At 45.2% G+C, this 21,089-nt stretch overlaps 1 protein-coding gene across 4 annotated transcripts in view; it reads left to right on the top strand.

Moving 5' to 3' along the window:
- Dock4 (dedicator of cytokinesis 4) overlaps positions 1-21,089 on the top strand; it is a 409,351-nt gene that overhangs the window by 379,611 nt on the left and 8,651 nt on the right. For 2 of the 4 annotated variants that reach the window (XM_028872268.2, XM_028872269.2), the window contains 10 exons: positions 419-505; positions 8,961-9,137; positions 9,935-10,018; positions 12,706-12,825; positions 13,151-13,272; positions 13,596-13,716; positions 15,568-15,649; positions 15,817-15,926; positions 17,747-17,819; positions 19,576-19,689. In XM_028872268.2, the coding sequence (XP_028728101.1) occupies positions 419-505; positions 8,961-9,137; positions 9,935-10,018; positions 12,706-12,825; positions 13,151-13,272; positions 13,596-13,716; positions 15,568-15,649; positions 15,817-15,926; positions 17,747-17,819; positions 19,576-19,689 (1,090 nt within the window). The remainder of the gene's footprint in view (positions 1-418; positions 506-8,960; positions 9,138-9,934; positions 10,019-12,705; positions 12,826-13,150; positions 13,273-13,595; positions 13,717-15,567; positions 15,650-15,816; positions 15,927-17,746; positions 17,820-19,575; positions 19,690-21,089) is intronic. The other 2 variants (XM_028872270.2, XM_028872271.2) reach the window with 2 other exon arrangements.

Genomic DNA, 21,089 nt, shown 5'->3' on the forward strand with positions numbered 1-21,089 from the left:
AAGTTCAAGCCAAGTAGTCCTAGAGTCCTTTCTCCCTTTAGATGACTGTTACTCTGACCTTGTCTTGATAGCTCATACTATTGCCTCCTGTAGATGAAAATGGCTAAACCTTGATGAGTGAAAGGGTTAGAGTCCCATTTTGGAGAAACAGCGGAGGAGACTGCTTACAGCTTGCTGTTGTGTTCTGGCCCGTGCTTTCTGAGCAGGTACTCACTTGCTCTGCAGAGGAGAAGGTTCCAGGCAGTCTGCAGAATTACCTGCATGTGTTTTAAATGCATCGTGCTCTGATCGTTTCACCAGTGTTCCAGTGAGGACTAAAGAAAGACTGCAGGAGTGAGCAGCAGCTGGTCAGACGTGGCGCAGCTCAGGGCTTAGAAAGAAGGGCAACATGAGAGTGACTTTGAGTTATGTTTTGCAGAGTCTCTGGGTGGAGAGAACATCACTCTACTTGGTGCAGAGTTTACCTGGCATCTCCCGCTGGTTCGAAGTGGAAAAGCGTGAAGTGGTAAGGAATGGAACGTCTTCCCCACATCATCCACACCCCAGCTGCTCCCCTCAGGCTGAGCCCACTCCTGATTGCTTATGTTCTTTCATTCCCCGGGGTCCCTCACAATACTGACTGCTATTACCCAAGGCTTTGAAAGTGAGTGTTGATATTGTCCTGGTTCATCCAACCAGAAAAATTCTTTAAAGCAATTATGGTTGCAGCATGTAAAAACAACAAAAAGCTGTTGGGGTTCCTGAGTGACAACCAGAATGCCAGGTCTCTTAATGGTGCCAGATCTGTGATCTTCATTGCCTACTATGTGGCAGTCCAAAGCCAAGAAGGCAGCCTATTAAGTAGTCATCATGTTGGAGTTATGCAATAGGTATTCTGTTCCCAGTTTTCAAAATTTTCACCAAGAAGTTAGAAGCCTTTGATAAAGATGATCATCATCAAGATGTTGAAAGAGTGTAGACTCAAACAGATTTTTTAATGATTCCAAAACCAGCTCTATTGTTCTCTTTAAGCCTTGGTCTTCCTGTTGGCAAAATGAACCTAATAAGAAGCCCCTTCATATAGAGCTTATGTGAAGTCTGTCCACACATGGAGCCTGTGCTGGCTTGGTCTGCAGTGGGAGGGATTGTGTGAGGAGCTGAGCAGGCCTGGCTGGAGCCGCAGTTAGAGATCAGTGGATGCCGTTATAGAGTCTGCTGGCCACAGCTCTTGAGGATTCTCGGGTTGCCGGGCATCTCCCCAGCTTCCATCCCCAGAAAAAGAGAAACAGGAGAGAGCAGCTGGAGGCAACAGGTCTGGGACTGCACCCTGGTGTCTGTCCCTACTGCGTGTCAGCATGACAGCCAGAGGACCCCTGTATTGGATTGGCCTAGTATCCTGTTTGAAATAAAATACATCAATTGTAAATCTTACCATGCAAACAATACCTCAGTCAAGTAGCAGCCCACTTTGTCAATAAACAAATAAGGGTAGTTCCCACCCAAAATATCTTTCCAAAGTGGCTTCTCCTGCAAAAGTCTCTCAGCAGTGAAGACCAGCTGATCATGTTCAAAAGCTAAGGGTTGGATGAGTTTTTCATTTCTTGGTGTCAAAGTATTAATACAGCACCCTAAGCAAATGAAACCCAATTCAGGAAATCATGTCAGCCCAGGTGTGTCTGCATGCAGTCTGCATCAGGGGTCCCCCAAAGCTGCCTGCTGGTGTGGCGTACTTCAGTGCCTTTCAAGGAAGAGGGGAGGCTGCCACACACTGTGCCCGCAAAGTCTAGTTATCATGCTTCCTACAGAGCGGCACAAGCCCGACCTCCAGCAGCGTTCATAGTCCTCCACACTGCATTAATGATTCAAGGAGCCTTTGCAGATCCATGCAGCCCAGAATGTTAAATCTTGTGAAGATTCACCAATGGTCCCAGCCCAGGAAACAACACACACTCACACACACACACACACACACACACACACACACACACACACACATACACACACACACACACCCCTCATGAAAAGTAGCATGCTGCTAATGATAGAGAACTACTAAACACAGCCTTTCAAACATCAGCCGCCTACCTTCTTAGACGATGTAATCTTGCGTTCTAAGAGAACAAGTCACACTGGGCTACTTGGTTCCCTGAGTACAGCCCACTCTCGGCAGCCTCCATGTGGTTCTCCCGGCCCGCCTACCTGGAATGCTCCAGGATCCATTCGCTCACTGGCTGGGCTCTCGCTGTCCGACACGTGGCTTCAAGAACACAGTGGATACTCAGTAAACACAGGGAATGAATTGAAATGTCTTGTCTGCAATGCCAGAACCTGAAAGACAAAAGATATTCAAAGTTTGGCTTCAAATTCATTTGCTCCTAGAGTTCACGGTAAAGAAAGACCATTGGTATGGATGTTTGCCCAGCTGCCTGTCAGACACCATCCACACTAGGAACACTAGCCACAGGGATGAAGGCTGCCAGCTTAGTTCTACCTTGATTTCTCTACTCCTTACAAGGTGTGTGGTGTCATTAGCAGTCAGGCCTAATCAGCTAGTTCTGGGGGCCACCGAGAGGAAGGGTGAGCGCCTGGATTGTTTTGAAGGCCTCCAGAGCCTCTTTGGCTGACAGTTCATAAGGAAGTATCTCAAACCTGGCACTATCATCTTGTTCAGTGACACTCGATGCACAGCAACAGCAGCAGCAGCAGCAGCAGCAGCATCTCTATCCAAACATCTGGGATAGGGCCCTTCTAAATCTTCCTTACTTCTGTTTTTTGTTTTTTGTTTTTTGTTTTTTTTTTTCCGAGACAGGGTTTCTCTTGTGTAGCTTTGCGCCTTTCCTGGAACTCACTTGGTAGCCCAGGCTGGCCTTGAACTCACAGAGATCCGCCTGCCTCTGCCTCCCGAGTGCTGGGATTAAAAGTGTGTGCAACCACCACCACCCGGCCAACTTACTTCTGTTTTAAATTGGCTTAAAAAGTAGTAAGCGTCCATATGGCTTTTCTGTACACTCTTAGTTCTGGTTACCTTCTCCTTCCCTTCTTGTCCCCTCTATCCACCCACACCCATCCTTTCTTACACTTTTCACCCCCTCAGTTCCCCGTCTTTTTATCACCTGTGTGTTGCAATCTCCACCCCCTTAAGGCGTTTTCCACCCCAGTAGCCCTTGCTTACTTCTGCAGGTACTCCAGATTAATTACGCAAATGTGAAGGTTTGAAGCTGGGCTCCATAAATGAGGAAGAAGTGAAAGTGTTTCTCTCTCTGGGCCTCAGTCCACGTTTCCCCCCTAGTTTCATCCATTTTCCTGCAGACTTCTAATGGCACTTTTCTCTATGGGTGAACAAAACACAGTGTGTACACGTACCTCATTTTCACCATTCATTCATCAGTGGATGGCCATCGAGGCTGATTCCATTTCTTAGCTGTCGTGAACAGTGCAGCATTGAGCATGGTTGAGTCGCTATCTCAGAAGTAGCATGAGGCATCTCTGGAATCCATTGGGTATTTGGTCAAGAGTGGGTCATTCTAGCTTTTTTGAGAAACCTCCACACTGATTTCCACAGGGGCCGCAGCAATTTGCTCTACCAACAGTGAATAAGGCCTCCTCTTTCCTCACCAGTATTTGTCATTATTTGATTTCTTAATGACAGCCATTTTGACTCTGCTGAGATGGAATCTCAATGTAGATTGGATGCCCCTGCACATACCCAGTGCAGTATACCTGCCCCGCCCCCAAAAAAACTCCTGAGGAGATTTTAGGTCCTAGGGCAGAGCTTATTCCTGTTTAGCCACATTGTCATGTTGCCAGTCTGCCTTCTAAACATTTATGACTATATCCACACAGAAGTGCTTCTTCCAGCCTTAGTCAGAGAAGCCTGTCCACAGTAAATGGTGGTGAATGCAGGGACCCATGGCTGCTCAGTGCTGACTGCAACAGTGCTGACTGTACCCTGACCCCTAAACAGGACATTTATACCACTCCACTCCGGGGTGTGCAGCAGAAGAATGTTGGCTAGGAAGAAGGACTGTGGAATGCTGTCTGCTGGAGCTGGCGCAGCCAGTGGACTTGAACCTCACAAGAGCTTCCTGTAGTGAACCTGTACAGGGCAGGTTCTAGCAACAGTCAGTCTATCCACAGGTCAGGGAGGGCTTTGCGGGGCCTGAACCTCACAAGAGCTTCCTGTAGGGAACCTGCACAGGGCAGGTTCTATCAACAGTCAGTCTATCCACAGATCAGGGAGGGCTTTGCGGGGCCCTCCCCCTCCGCGCTGAACTATTAGCTCTAGTGATGGATGCTAGGGAAGCAGTAGTTATTCTCCATTTGAGTACCCTCTGAGGAGCCCTCTAGACCCAGCCGATGAGTCCAGACCCATGGTTTTCACAGACGATCCTGGTTAAACTCGGTCCCAAAACAGTAATAAAACTCCTAGGCAGGATGGAAGAATAGGGGTGTGAGGGACACTAGAAAAGCTTGTATTTGTACTTACCAAATTATACTTTATACGTGGATAAAACTGTCAAAGAACAAAGGTAATAAAAGATATACACGAGTCACCCTACCCAGAAGCCCAGGAGTCCCCACCAGCCCTGCTAACAGCGCCATCTAGTGCTTCATTACTGCCCTGCACTCCAGGGGAGCCTGCTTGTGAGAAGCCTCCTGCTTCAGTTCCAATCCACGGGAGCCAGTGACCCCTGGAAACTTAGTTATGTCACACAAAAACAGAGAAAAATGTGTAGCAATCCTAACATTTCATCTTCAGCAGCCAGAAAAAGGACCGATTTGGTTTCATCTGGACTTCTAACCACTCCTCACACCAGATAATGTTGTAACAAGTGTGACAACATACAGTTTCACCCAGCACCGTCTCATTATGTGTATTTCTAAACGACCGTATCGTGTTATATATAAGTGATAAGACTATGTGTTGACTATCAAAGGTCCAGTGTTCCCGTATGCCTCACCAAGAGTCTGTTTGACTTCTTTTTCATTCTTTGTTGACTCTGGATGTCCATTGCCATTGTGTGCAGTGTCTCCTAAATCCTTTTTAGTCTAGATGCTCCCCAGGCATCATGTTTTTAAAAATAATTTTTGATGAAGAATCACATTGGTTTGCCTTGAAATGTTTCCTTAAGTCTTGATCCAAGTGGGGTCATTTACCGTGTTTCTCTGTGGCCTACCTTTCTTGTAAATTGATAGCTAAGCCTAGAGGCTCAGTGAGCTTTTGTTTGTTTGTGCAAGACTACTTCATAGGTATTTTGTGCCTCTCTCTACCTCCCTTCCCTCCCTCCTCCTCTTTTCTTCTGATGTTAGCAAGGATAAACGATCATCAGTTATTGTTCATCGCTGCCCAGACCCTTTGGTCTTTTAGGGATTGAAATAGGATGTTAGCTCAGTAGGTAAGGTGCTTGCCGCAAAGTCTGAAACCTGCGGTCAGCCCCCAGGACCCACATGGTGGTCGGAAAGGACCAACTGCTGGAGTCTGTTTTCTAACCTCCATGTGCACACTCATGTGCATACATGTGCGCACACACACGATAAATAAATGTTTTTTTATCTTTTGATATTTCATCATCTATCTTTATTCATTGCAATATTCCTATAAAGATAGTATCAATCATCAAATAGTTTATTGCTATGGGATCTAGGAAAGGAAATAAAATGTTCCATTCAAAATGAGTTCAGTCCTTAACGCCCTGGGAGAGAAACAAGAAGGCTACTTGGATTTCATTTGATTTGGGTTTTACTATTATTACTAAGTCACAGATTTAAGTGTATTTGTTCTGTGTGAATACATAGCAGCTGTTGTTATTAAATTATTCCTCTTAATTTTATTATTTTCAATTGCTTTACGATTGCACTTTGACTCCTGTTCGAATTCCCTTCTGAGTCATTCCTTACTTATCCACAGAGATGCTACCTTTGAGCCAATCAGACACAACTGTTGTCCTGTCCCAGGGTCAGGCTTTCTTTGTAATTCAGGGTGGTCCAGCTGCTGAGGCAGAGAGAGATTTCTGAGACCGAAGCATCATCCACCACACCTTTGTATCTCACAGCAAGGGTACAGTTTAGAATAACAGATGAGATCTGTAAGTGGGGTTCCCAGGGCTCCCCAGTTTGAAGTGTACATTAGGAGACACTGCACATCATACTCCAGAGGGTTTAGCACTAAACTTCTCGGGGATATTCTCTTGGAGTCTGGCCTTGTCTACTTAAGGAGTCTTCTAACTTCCTTCTACAAGCCTCCATGGGCTCTTCCTCCTGTTTTCGTGAAGGTTTCCTCAGCTAGGGGAAGTGACCAGGCCGCCTGTCTCCTTCTCAGTTCCGCAAAGGACCTTCCTCGGGAGGGAGAGTGGATGGGCCACGGCCAGCTGCCTACTGTCTTCCTCCCAGACATCTTCTGTGCTTTCTGACCTGACAAGGAAAATATGGCAGCTTGTGTATCACTTACTTGTATTTACTGAGAGCTGTGAGATTTGTTGTCGTATATTTGTTTACTCACTCTGGTTCTTTTGTCCACTCCTTCCCTGGGTCCAGTTTTCTCCAGCATTATGAATTATTTATACTTTGTCAAAAATACATATTGGAAATATTCTCTGAAGTTCTTGTATTTTACACATTTATTATATCTTATGTGATATTCACAAAATTATTAATTAATAGTATTAGAGTTTGTAAACGTGAAGATGGATTTTTGTATTTTATTGTAGTAAAAACAACTCATAAAATTTCTCGTAACCATTTTTAAGTGCATAGTAACAGGGCTGGTTGTTTTCCGCTGTTGAATAATTGATCTCCTCAAGTTCTTCCCCTTCTGAACTGAAAGTCTGTGTCCTTTCAACGGCAGCTCCTCCCCACCCACAGCTCCTAAGCAGCAGTTCTCAACCTGTGGGTCCTGACCCCTTTGGGGTTCGAATGACCCTTTCACAGGGGTCACCTAAGAGCATTAGAAAACACAGACTCATATTTGCATTACGATTCATAACAATAGCAAAACTGCAGTTACAGTGTGGCAACGAAAACGAGTGTGTGGTTGGGGGTCACCACAGCATGCGGAACGGTGTTAAAGGGCCAGAGCACCGGGAAGGGCGCGAGCCACAGCCCCCGTTCTGTCCTGTGTTCTGGAGTGCTTGACTTTTTAACTTGCAGGGATTTAAACGCAGACTCTGCTTTGTGCTTCGGCATTTGAACATAGGAAACCAAAGTTGAATATCGCAGTGGCCAGCACTGCTAGTAACATTGCAGGGGCCCTTAAGCACACCTCCAAATGACAGCCCCACTTCCCTGTCTTGCCTCTAGAGGGATCCTGATATTTATAGTATGTATTTCCTTGCTTGGTTTTCACTGATTTATACTTTCCAAAACAGTCCACTTAGTTTCGCGTAACTGTGTGTTCTGCCAAGACTTGTTCCATTCTCCTAGTGTTACTTATGACATTTTTCCAATTAAGTATGACAAGAATGCTTCCCATGAATGCTTCCCATTGCTATAATTATCCCACTGTATAAACAGACCACAATATATTACAAATTCTCTTGTTGATAAACAGTAGTTTGGGGCAACAGTTATAAACATTTTTATACATGGTTCCAGCTTCACATTGTAATACATGTCCAGCTCCATCTTTTTTTTCAGGTGTATGCCTATGAATAGAATTTCTACACCATGAGATAAAACTCATATTCTGTGTAGTTTACATAGTAGATGGGCGATGGTCCTTCTACCGTTTCCCGGTCGAGGCAGCAGCCTGAACTTCCAGCAGCAGGAAAGGAACTTTGGTGTCCACAATTACACTCTCGCTTGCTATTGCCACATTTATTTTTACCATTCTAGGGGGTGTTTTATACTACGTCACTATGGTATTAGTCTTCATTTATTTCCTGGCCATTTTGTAGACATTTACTGGCCATTTTGAATTTATTCCTCTGTGAAATCGATGTTTCAATCTTTTGCCCAGTTTTTCTTGGGTTTGCTTACCTTTTTCTTACTGGTTTTGAAGTCTTGTACATTCTGTGAATGGGTTCTTTGCTGACTATGCATATTAAAATCATTGATCATGTATTGTGACTTATACTCCCTCCCCTTTATTTACCTTTGATAAATGTTTGTTCTTAACTTCCATACACTTGAGTTATTCTGAGACTTTTCAGCATTGCTTTAAGATAGTCTACATGGCCTTTTATCTCATTTGTGTCTCAAACTGAAAGAAGAAGAGCGTAAGTGTGCTTTCTGTATGCCCAAATTGCCTCATTACTAAGAGTTCGGCAGACCTTCTCTTCAGAGAGAATGTAGTAACATTAACAGCACAATGCCTTCTATTGGAAAAACACTTTGATCACAGTCACAATTAGGTCCCTTGTACCAACCCAGTAAGTCATTATGATTCTGTTGACTCTGTGCCAAGAAATAGATCCTGGCATGTATGTGATTATCTTGTTTTCTGTAACTCCCAACTGTGTGCCGTCCTGTGCCACCATATGGTGCTATTATAAATGCATATGGGGGTCTGTATGGGCATATGTCCTGTCTCTGCAATGAGGCTGAAAGCTCTTTGACACCGGAAGATCTGCTAATGTATCTGTATTTCCCATGCTGCTCTGTATCCAGTAAGCACCTAAAGGGGCGAAACATTCGTTATTCGGGGTCCATCAAAAAGAACATAAAAAACATGGGATGCTTATTGCCATGCTGTTAGAAAATGGACAGTTGCTGGTTACCCAAACCAGACTTCCATCGGTGGATATAGTCACCTGCTGTTCTCACTCCTTGCTGATGAATGGGTACCTTGACTTCCACGTCCTTTTCTGTGCTGTGGGATAGCTCCCGGAAGAGATGTTGATGGGAGCCACTAAGAACCACGGACGAGTCAAAAGCTGGATAACCTCCCCCCCCCCCATGTCTCTCTCTCTCTCTCTCACACGCACGCATCTTTAGTTTTGAATGTCATCAAAGTGAGTAGATATTTACACTCGTTTGCTTTTCAGGTAGAAATGAGTCCCCTGGAAAATGCCATTGAAGTGTTAGAAAACAAGAATCAGCAGCTGAAGGCTCTGATCAGCCAGTGTCAAACGAGGCAGATGCAGAACATCAACCCCTTGACCATGTGCCTCAATGGAGTCATAGATGCCGCAGTAAATGGTGGAGTTTCCAGGTACCAAGAGGTGAGGACTGAGGATTGCTAGAGAAGAAATGGTCGGTGGCGATGCCTTGGGGCTTTGTGAATCTTTCTGTGCAAAAGAAAAAGGAAAAAAAAAGAAAAATCTTTTTGTTGGACTCATTATCAGTGACAGATGGCTGCAATCAGCACAGATGTTTGTAAAACAGAACAAATGTATAGTCAGCCATTTGTGTGGTCCATGTATTCCATCTTCATGATGAGGTACTTTAAGTGTGTGTACTTGTGTTGGGATGAAAAAAATGTAGTGAGAAGGTCAGAACTGTTTAACAAATATCTGCCTAAAATAATTTGCCTAGTCAAGGAGGTTCATGGGTGTAGTCTTGTGGTTGGTTGGTTGTTGATGATGGTTTAGGTAGACTTTTCATCTGTTTTTTGTTGTTGTTGTTTTTATTTGTTTGTTTTTGTTTTGTTTTTTGTTTTTCAAGACAGGGTTTCTCTGTGTAGCTTTGCGCCTTTCTTGGAACTCACTCTGTAGCCTGGAAGACCATCTTGGCCACATTGAATCTTAAGACAGTTTATTTTAGTTTATAATTTATTATTATAGTTTATTGACTTGGGACTTGGGTCTGGTTTATTTATTTATTTATTTTGCCAGAGATGCTTAGTGTACAAGCTCTGGCTTTCTGAATGTTGCCTGTGACCAGCTGCCCACAGATAGGACTCTTTCCATCTGTCCCCAAACATGTTTCATAATCATACTATTTCTCTACATACGCCAAGCCTTAGGAAAGTAAGGAGTGTGCCTTTCACTTCCACGGTGACTCTCCCTTTTTCTCGTAGGCATTCTTTGTCAAGGACTACATTTTAAGTCATCCTGAAGATGGGGAGAAGATAGCACGGTTGAGGGAGCTGATGCTTGAGCAGGTAGGACAACAGAAGCAATCATTCTCTCTGGCTCCCTGTGTTGTGACAAAATACCCACCTACAGGCATCTGCATGAACAGCCTCATCGAGGCGGCAGTAAGTGGACAGATCCACCTGTAGTGTGTCCCAACTGGCTAATGTCTACTCTTTTCCCCCACTTGGATGCAAGAACAAACTTAACAAGTCATCCCCTATAAGTAACATCTCATGTGGCCTCCTAATGTCCCTCCCTAAGACTTACTGGAGACTTGTTGCTAACTTGTCCCTCAAAATTTCATGCTCAAATAAATTCAGGCTGCCTTAAGATCATGGATAAATACATGAGTGGATGAGACTGTTGCGTAAGCGCCATAGTAAGGAGTAGGCAATCAGTAGAATTTGCTCTGCAGAAGTATTGTGTTTTGCAGATAAAACCCAGAAGTTGTATTATGAGGACCAACTAGGATGCTCTTCATTTTCTGCTTCAAACACCAGTGTGCTTTTATTTATTTGGTGCCATCGAGGACTGAGAACTAGAGCAAGTGTTCTGTCGCTTGCTGTGCTACCTGAGGAGGGTTTGCAAACCTCTGAGATGGGAGATGCAGTTGGAAGTCTGGGCTAAACGGGAAATAATTTTGTTCCCATGAAAAGTAGAGTATGTATGGCAATGGGACAAAAGCATCTCTCCTACTTGGGAATATGAAATTAATAAACAGAGCATGTTTTTAGACTAGAAGACATTAGGGTTGTGGTGGGGTTTAGTCCATCTGTGCCCTCTAGATATTATCCACCAAATAATAACGTGGGGAGAGACAGGGTCATGGATGAGGGCAAGTACCTAGTTCAGGGAAAAGAGACTTTAACCTACAAGAAAAATAGAGAAGTAGATATGTTCCCAGTGTGGTTATGGAAGGGATACAGTTACAGAATTGCATAAAGACCTTAACGTGGTTGATTTTTTTTAAAATCTCTGTGGTTTACCTGAGCATCACCTCTCATAAGCAGTCTCCTGCAGATTCTGTCTTCTCTGTTCAGCCTGAATGAGTTCTTTCCCCAGAATTAAAATAGCAGCTCGGAGTTAAGAAGCTTTTCAAGAAAACAAAGTTAGACTTTGCTGTGTCCTGCCTGGCATTGTTCATGAATGAGATCCTATGGAAAGGACTGTGGCCAGGAAATGTGAGGTCTCTGATATAGAACAATTGAAATAAAAGTCTTATCATGTAACCTTGGATGACACATCATTTCTGTTGGGCCATGAGTTAGGAGTTAAGACTGGAGAGGCATCATCCTTCCTGAACCTCTGGTTGACATGGGGATATCTTCAACAGACACATCCAGCTGCCTGGTCCTGTAGCAGTTACCTCAACTGTGGACAGCCACTTGGCCCATGGTCACTGTCTTCTCAGTGACCCATTTCTAAGACTGGAGGGAAACTATAAAGCCTGGTCATTTGGATCCAACACAGGACAACCTTGAAAGCCTAATAAAGTTCCAGAGAGGCCCTGGGCTTGACAGGGTTGGCCAGCCTGCTACACAGCACATCTTCCTCTGTGGATTCCTACTTTGCTTGAGCCCCAGGCAGGAAACCCAGACTTCCCACAATGAGCTTCCTAATCTCATGCTGGAGTCTATTCCCTGAGGACCCAATGTCATTCTCTGAGCAAAAGGAAGGTGACCCAACGGCTTTTTAAATGGAGAAGGCCAGCAGCTGCTATAGTTAGTCACAGCTCCTGGGTCCCTCCCATCTCCTCATCCCGCAGGCCAGTTTCTCCCTCTGTGCATCAGATGCACTCCATTGTGTCTTTCATGTTCATTTCAGGGTGCTTTTCTCTTTGGAAAGGTGCTGGCAGGGGTGGGCATCCAGAGTAGAAGCTGCCACAGCCCCATCTCACGGAGAAGGTGCGGGGCGCTCTAGCCTGTGAAGGTCAGACCCGTCTGGCCTTGAGTTTCCACGTAGACCCTTCACAGCTGCACAGCTGCCAGCAGTTGTGGTCTTGCACAGCTTGCTTGCCTCGCAGACTAGAGTTTACTGAAATGCAGAAGACAGCTGCTGTTCCAACCCAAGAAGCCGCATGCTATTGATAGTTGAGCAAAGGAAAGGTGCATGTGTATCTTCATTTCCTTTTGGGCCCTGGTGGCAAACTTTTCTCTAAGGCAGGACCCCGGCTATATTGTAGTAAGTAAACAAGAATAATAGGTATGAAGAAAAACCAAAGGCATAGCAACTGCTACAGAGTTCCTGATCATTTTCTTTTCTTTCTCCCCTAGAAATTTTTGAGAATCTCTTGAGGTTGGGAGGCTAATGTAGAAGAAAGGGTAGCGTCCTGAAGAAAAGATTTGCTTGACCTTCCAAACAGGAAACAGCTTCTGCCCTATTCCCTGCCCATCCTAGGAAGGAGACCAGGAGGCCAGGGACCCATAGCCACTAGAGAAGATGATCATTAAAGATAGGAGGCACACAGGGAGGAGCTTGGGGAAAGTGAAGTAGAAAAGTCAAGTTTGGAGAGTCAGACAGACCCAAGTTCAAATCCCCATGTGTTACTTACTACATATATGACTTTTTGGATCCTGTTTCCTCACCTGTAGAGCTACTGTTTATTGTTCCCACTGGTCAGATGTAGAAGGTCTACAGTAATGTACAGTTCACAGCAAGCAGCACCCATGAGAACTAGTCACTGATGTGGGCTTTTCCTTGTGTTGTTATCAAGGCACAGATTCTGGAGTTCGGTCTGGCCGTGCATGAGAAGTTTGTACCTCAAGATATGAGACCCCTTCACAAAAAACTGGTGGACCAGTTCTTTGTGATGAAATCAAGCTTTGGGATACAGGTGTGTACTGAAGGGCCATGGTGGGGCCATCTAACCACTGCTGCTGCTTCCTGTGAGGTGATGGATGAAAAGTCCAATAGTGACATCTTTTGGTTCTTCTACCACATTGCAGCATTTTCCATTGGCGCTTTTAATATTACAATCACATTCCTGATGTTTGCCATGTTTACCCTTTATGAAAACAAAACAAAAAAAAGTCAATGTCAGTAATACTGGCATTTATAATTGGTCCCTATTCAAAGATGCCGAGGATGTATATTGAGGAGATTGCAGTACCTCATACATCCGTTGCTCTAATAAAATGTGTTCTTCACCTCCTCTTCAGGAGTTCCCTGCTTGTATTCAGGCCAGTCCTGTTCATTTTCCTAATGGAAGCCCTCGTGTGTGTAGAAACTCAGCCCCTGCCTCGATGAGTCCAGATGGAACCAGGGTAATTCCTAGACGCAGGTAAGTCATATTCTGAATTGCCTTACAATTGGCCAGCCCCACAAGATGATCTGGAATGGGTCTCTCTTTCTTTATGGGACAGTTTGTCAAATTCACTATTTCTTAATGAAATAATTAAGCCACAAGGCAGCTGCAGACATCTGCCACTGGTAAAACAGCAGCAGCCTGAGAAATAAATAAACTCAAACATTCGATTATCGTGAGGCAAACGGGAGACAACAAAATGGGCTGTCTTTTTTCCCTTTGGTGTTCCGCCATGCCAGCATGTGATAAAACACAGTTCCAGGACTGAGTTAACGACTGTTTTTCTCCCCCTGCAACAGCCCATTAAGTTACCCAGCTGCCAACCGGTATTCCTCGTCCTCGCTGTCCTCCCAAGCCTCTGCTGAAGTAAGCAATATTACAGGGCAATCAGAAAGCTCTGACGAAGTCTTTAACATGCAGGTACTTTATTAGCTTTTTGTCTGCTCGCGTTTATTCCTTTTCTGTCTGCATCATGAGAGTGTCTGTCCATTCTGCGGGGCTCATGAACAGACCTTCAAGCAAGAACTTGACCTAAGGACCAACCTTTTAAACAAAAATCTCAGTATTGCTTTCGTTGGCCTTTGGAATCCACAAAGATGTTCCTCTCCAAACTGCCCATCACTTTAAGAAAATATAAGCAAGCCATAGAAAAGTCCGGGCCAGCTGCCCAAAGTTAGCTTTCAGATTTCTTCGCCTCCTGGGTCCGAGGTTCTTGGAGCATGTTGACACACACTAGCTGCCTCATAGTGTTCTAGAGTGGTTCTTTACAGGTTCCCCTGTGGCTTGAGGCCCCATTATAAAATTTGCATACTTGTATAAGAAAAATTTTGGTAATAAAAAAATAGAAGAAAATGCATAGTTTTTTAAAGGTATTTTGGAGCTCCTGGGAGTCTTAAAGCATTTTGTTTTAGGATAGTAAAATAAAGCTGAATTTCCTGTCACTGCCTTTGTAAATGGCCACAATGCGATTCCCATTATATGCTTTGAGCACACGATTTTGAAGATAAGTAGAAGGCAGGTTGTGTGCCTTTTAGAAACACGCACGTGGGCCAGCTAGAGGGCTTAGTGAGTAAAGCATTTGCTGCCAAGAGTGATGACCACAGAGTGGAAGGAGAGAACTGTTCTCCTCTGACCTCCACACGCACACCATGGCACATGCACACTCACACAGGAGAGGAGCACATGTGCAACAGACACACACACACACACACACACACACACACACCATGGCACATGCACACTCACACAGGAGAGGAACACACATTCACTACACACACACACACACACACCATGGCACATGCACACACACAGGAGAGGAGCACATGTGCAACAGACACACACACACACACACACACACACCATGGCACATGCACACTCACACAGGAGAGGAACACACATTCACTACACACACACACACACACACCATGGCACATGCACACTCACACAGGAGAGGAGCACATGTGCAACAGACACACACACACACACACACACACACACACCATGGCACATGCATACTCACACAGGAGAGGAACACACATTCACTACACACACACACACACACACCATGGCACATGCACACACACAGGAGAGGAGCACATGTGCAACAGACACACACACACACACACACACACACACACCATGGCACATGCACACTCACACAGGAGAGGAGCACATGTACAACAGACACACACACACACACCATGGCACATGTACACTCACATAGGAGAGGAGCACATGTGCAACACACACATGCCATGGCACGTACACACTCACACAGCAGAGGAACACATGTATACCAACCACATAGATGTCATGGCACATGTACACTGACAGGAGAGGTGCAAACAGGTACCACACATATGCCATGGCATGTGCACACTCACATAGGAGGTGAGCAAGCATGCACAATCCATCAGTCAATAAATGTAAAATTAGAAACACTCCCGTTTCTGTGCCCAGGACTAGAAATGCTTGCTTTATACTGCGGGCAGAGAGGGCTGCTGACAGGTGCAGAGCTGGGCAATGGAGCTGAGGTGAACACACATGTGTTCCTTCCTCCAGCCGCAGTGGAAATCTCAGGGGCCTGGATAATCCAGGCGAGCTTCCCTGTCCGTCTGAGCTAATAAGACTTCACTGTGCTTCTCAATGGCCTTTGGGGGGTTGGGTTTTGTTTTCTGCGAATTTGAAAAGATGAATGTTGGTGTTCTGTTTCAAATGTCACCGTGAACCGAAGCTCCTCACATGCATGACAGTAGCTCCCTCTGTTTCTAGCCCAGCCCATCTACCTCAAGCCTCAGTTCCACTCATTCTGCTTCACCTAATGTGACGAGTTCTGCTCCATCGAGTGCCAGAGGTTAGTACAGAGTGGGCAGTGTGGTAACTGGAACCCAGAGAATCTTCCGGGCCTAGGAACTGCGGCTTCGGTGGTCCATATTGTCGGCAACTGCCACAAGACTGGGTTTCCTGAGAACAGGCCCCACTTGGCTACCACACTGATGATTTCTCTGTTTCTCTTCCCAGCTTCTCCTCTGTTGTCTGACAAACACAAACATTCCAGAGAAAACTCTTGCCTGTCCCCAAGAGATAGACCATGCAGTGCCATTTACCCAACACCTGTGGAGCCTTCCCAGGTACTCCTGTGGGTGAATCCGAAGCTAGAAAATGGGAGCGTGTGGGATTGTTTGTGAGTCTCTGCAGAAGCACGCAGTAGCCACCAAAAGCAACCAGTGTCAAGGCCAGCTGGGTGAAGAGTCAGTCCACCTCCGGTCTCGGCCACTGTTGGGATGCCATCTGATTCACACTCTACATCAGTGGTTCTCAACCTTCCTGATGCTGCAAACTGTTAATACAGTTCCTCATGTTGTGGTGACCCCACAACCATAAAATTGTTTCCTTGCTCCTTCATAACTGTATTTTGCTCCAGCTATGAATTGTAACATAAATATTTAATATGCAGGATATCTGATTTGACCCCCAGTATGGTCTGGACCCACAGGTTGAGAACCGCTGTTCTAGACTTATATCCGGGTTGCAGCTTGAACAGTGAAGCTGAGAGGGAATGTCTGGGTCCTCCTTCATCTCATTGCTGCTACAGCAACATCCCAAGGGGAAGCTAATGAATGGACCATCTGTGTGTGTGTTTGCATGTGTATGGAGCAGAAGTCTGGGGAGGGAGGAACCTTAAGTTAGCAGAAGACTACTGCTTCTGCCCACAACTTCCTGATTGCCCGTAGCTATTGAGGATAGCTCCAGCTGATTCCGTTCCCCACGAGTGCAGGAGCAATCTGTTTGCCTTTGCCATTCTTCTTCCGTGCATTACCAGGGAAGCAGCTGTGTCCTGGAGATGTCCCTGAACCCCTCATAGGAGCTAGGGAGTGTGGTTCCGCCTGTCACTCAAACTTCCCTTTAAAATGATTCCTCTCAACCTGAGTGAGCACAGGGCCACAGACTCAGCCCAGAGGCAACTATGTGCATTGAAGGGTGGGTACAAAATTCAAGATTTATGTTGTATGCCTGAGTTTTACAGTTTACTTGGGACTAATTTTAAGAGCAGAGAAAACTATTTATTTCTGCTCCAGCTAATTTCTCTGTTTTTCTACACCATCCTGGCAGAAGTCTGTAGCTGCATCTGGAAGTGGATGAGAGCGAGTGGGATTTGGCTTGATTGGTTTATCTTTGCTGATTGTGTGAACTTCCTGAAAGGCCCAGGATCCCTCCTCTGCGCAGCACTGATGTCTTGCAGAAATGATTTCTGAGTGCGTTTGGCTGAACCAGCTAACCAGTTTTATTTCCCATTGTCACTGGCATTACAAGGGGATTTCACAGCTTGTTTCACCTGCTCTAAGAGAACACATGCCAGCATGGGAAACTCTGAAGGGCGCCCTTGACTAGCCCCAAGTTATCTGCCTTGGGTAAAATTTGAAACAAAACTGCAATGATGTACAATGCTGTAGGTGTCCACTTTTTCTTTTCATGAATTAGGTAAAATTGGTATTTCTGTAGGTTAAAAATTACAGAGCATTTATCAGTTCATGTTTTTTACCTACTGTAGGATTTAAACCATGATGGAGTAGGTGTTTGAACTGATGTTTCTCTTCTAATTCCTATTCACATGTCAGACTGCCAGTCTAGTGGTATACGCTTAAAGAACGCATACCAAGCTGGTATTTACTGTTCATTTTCCTTATGTTTATTACGAAGCATTATATAATTATAAGTATTTCACATTTATATTTAATATGAAACACAACATTGTGTTTCTTTCAGAAAACTTAAGTCTCTGTTCCCCCTTTCTCCTTAAATATAGTTTAATTCTTTGGTCCTAGGCTCATTACACCATATAGAAAATACTTTGAGTAAAGAGTTTCATAAGGAGATAACCATATCATTTTCTAAAAGGCATCATGTCTCAGTGTATGACATCATAAACATGGATCTTCTCCCTTTTCAGAGAACGCTGTTTAATCATATTGGAGATGGGGCCTTGCCACGCAGTGACCCCAATCTTTCTGCACCTGAGAAAGGTGGGTACCATCCAACCCCCCGGGGGTCCTAGAATGTGTCAGGGTTTGTTGTGTCCTCATCTTCTCCAGTCTTTCATGTGCCGTGTGGCAGGTGGGGCTCCATATCACTAGTGATCAGGATGAGTGTGCTCTTTAGGGAATTAGTGAAAGATTCATTCATGATCCATTCTCCATCAACTGTTAAGGGCAGAATCTGAGCAATTTGGGAACCACTTTGGGTAATGACTTCCTGTTGTTCAGTGAGCCCAGACAAAGTCCTACTCTCCTTGAAGCCAGCTGCCAATTAGGCCACCAGTTCACACAATCAGAGTAGCTTCTCCTGAGATTGGTTCCACGGTCCCCATCCATTGTCTCCTTTACAGAGCTCATTCGGGCAGCTCATCTCTCGTTTGTGGTGACTCAGATAGGCTCTTGTACAATTAAATACTGTGTAAGCCTTGCAATCCAGTGCATAATGGAGTGTACCCTGCCTCAAGGTCATACAGACACAAATAACCAAATGCATGCATAGTGGTAAGTAGCCAATTAGCAACACACAGAAGAAGAAGAAGGGCAGATTGAATGTCACCCCCGAAACAGTGGGTGTGGGGACTTGCAGTAAATCACCCATTTGCCTATCTCAGGGTCAGGCCTCAAAAATAGCAATCTCCCGGGCCAATGAGTCAAACTCACTAATGAAATGTCCCAGGAAAGTGCACTTTAATTGCCCCCATTAAGAACTAGGCTCTATTACCATTTTGCTACACTGATACATTAACATTAAAACTTCCCAAAGGGAGATGAAAATTAGTGAGGACCTAGCCAAAATTATTTTAAAGTATGGAATTAACTTTAATGTTTTAGGTCGAGCATTGATCTTTACCAGGAGAAACTAGAAATGTGCTGTTATTTTTGCCCACTTTACTAAAGAAAACCACAGAGCAAATATAAAAGGAATAGAGAAAAAAAATACGTTTAAAATAACTCTACCCCCATTGAATCAAAGCAGTAATTTGGAGGAATAAACTGTGGCAATCCTCACTGGGTCCATCAGATGGCAGTGTCTGCCCAGGAAGCAAGGCGGAACTCTGGTTTACTGTTAGAAACTTCACTGCAGAGTGTCTGTTCATAACCTTGTGTGTCCTGCCTGCTTCCTAGCAGGGATCTCCGTAGCATCCCTACATCTTGATGCATGGAGCAGATGGACTGCAGAATAAGAACGATGGTATCAGCAATCCAAGTTCTTTTCTCAGGAATTATTTAGTGTAATCTCTCAATTTGGGAAGAGTCCTTTCTGGACGGCATTGGGCAGGGAGATAGTGTGGCCGGTCCTTGGCATTTTGTGCCACGCAGCTGAAATATGAGAGCGCCGTTTGCCTCCCTGCCTCCTTTAGATGCCACTTGTCCAGAAACCTCTACAGATAGACTGATGACTCTATTTTCCATCTGTTTTTTAGCATCTAAAGACATTTGTAATTCTCAGCAGGTTGATACTCTCCGGCATAGAGATTTGTAGTCCCGTTTGACAGCTTGAGGGAAATAAAGAGACCCGCTGTTACCCAGTTAAATGTCAGCTCCGTTAGGTAACCAGTTAGAGAGGTTTGGTAATCGGGAAGTCTCCTACTTGTTTGGGGCTTAAGTTTTTGTGGGTTTTTTGAAATCCAGTTGATATTTTCTTTTTCTTTCACTCTGGATAAGTCTGACTTTCTCCTAAGATCTCAAACATTTGAAAGGCAAAGCTGGATCTTGTGTTTTTAGCTTTGTTATTCCCTTCCAGCTGTGAACCCCACCCCTAGCAGCTGGAGCCTGGACAGTGGGAAGGAAGCCAAGACCCTGTCGGATGGTGGGAGACTTATTTCTCCCCCTGTCCCTCCAAGGCCCACACAGACTGGTGGGTATTTGAAGCGTTTGAACAATCACTTTCATAAAATAAGTATAATGAGTATTTCAGCTTGTCCTGAATTCCTCAGAGAACGGAAGGCATCTGGTTTCTGAGGTAAAACTCTTGCTGGCAACATTGCACGTCTAGTGCTCGCCTCCATTCCCTGCACTTCCGCCCCACAGTCTGACAGCGGTCCATTCCCAATAAGCCCTTCAGGTAGGCTTTGAGCATGCCCTCTCCGCCATGACCACGCTCAACCCTTCTTGCTCCTGGCCACTCACACTTCCTCTGAGCCTCGCTTGCACCGATCCCTGCTAACTCAACTGCTTTCTTGAATCTTCAGCAATGACATCAGTGTGTCAGCTGACCCAAATAAGAACCAACTCACGGTGGCTTTGAGCGACTTCTGACATCCTAAGTTGTCTGCCGCTCTGGGAGCTCTGTATCCAGCCAGTGGCAGGGCTCACAGGGCTGATGCGGGAACCTGCATCTCTTGTAACTGCGGTTCAGGAAGTACATGCTCAAGCCAACCTCAGGTCTCCTGGGCCCGGAGATTATACTCCTGCCATGAGGCCGAAGCCAGCATTTTACCAGGCCAATCCTGGGAGTCTCCTACTCACGAGCATCTGAGTCCTGAAAATGGTTGGGGAACTTCCAGCCTGGCCCTGGGTCTAGGAGAAACACAGAGGCAGAGCTGACTCTTAGGAGTTTCTAGTGGGAAAAGGCCAGCTTTCCGTCTGAACACACCACTGGCTTGGTGACCTCCATGGGGGGCAGTTTTAAGAGAGACCACCCACTTTTAACTGACTGCTTTTTCCAGTAACCAGATCTTGTCGGCACTTGCCTGTGTCTGCTGGAGCTCTGCAGGCATAGCTGGCCTAAAGACCGAAGAGAATGTGGTGCTGGTTTCTTGGCAGATTTTTCTAGACGGGGCATTCCTGTTTCACTTGCTACATTGCAGCTGCTCATCCTTTGGATAGCACATGAGAGGTTTCAACAGAACGAGGAATAACTTAGATTTTATTAATCATCTGCATTGGTGTGTCAGTCTGACGGTGGGAATGAGGTCTCGTTAGCCAAATTATTTGTATTTCATTGGTGGTACACATACATTCAGGCAGTCTCTAGTTTAAAGGCCTGGCTGTGCCCCCCTGAATATGGGAACTTGAAAGGCATTTTTAAGGAACAATACGATTGATAGTTCTTACGAAGGAATGAACATTCTCAGTGCTATCTGGTCTCCTGGGACAGTTCCCATTCGACAACAATGGTGCTGATGGACCTTTTTTAGGCATGTAGCTCTGAGAATGAGCACTAGGGGCCAGGACTGTGCTGTTGTCTGAGACTGAGTCAAAAACAACAGGAAGCACTGACCTCTGCCACAGTAGCAGCCAACATGGAGCCCGCAC

This window comes from Peromyscus leucopus, chromosome 14 (genome assembly GCF_004664715.2).
Source record: "Peromyscus leucopus breed LL Stock chromosome 14, UCI_PerLeu_2.1, whole genome shotgun sequence".
NCBI lineage: Eukaryota > Metazoa > Chordata > Mammalia > Rodentia > Cricetidae > Peromyscus > Peromyscus leucopus.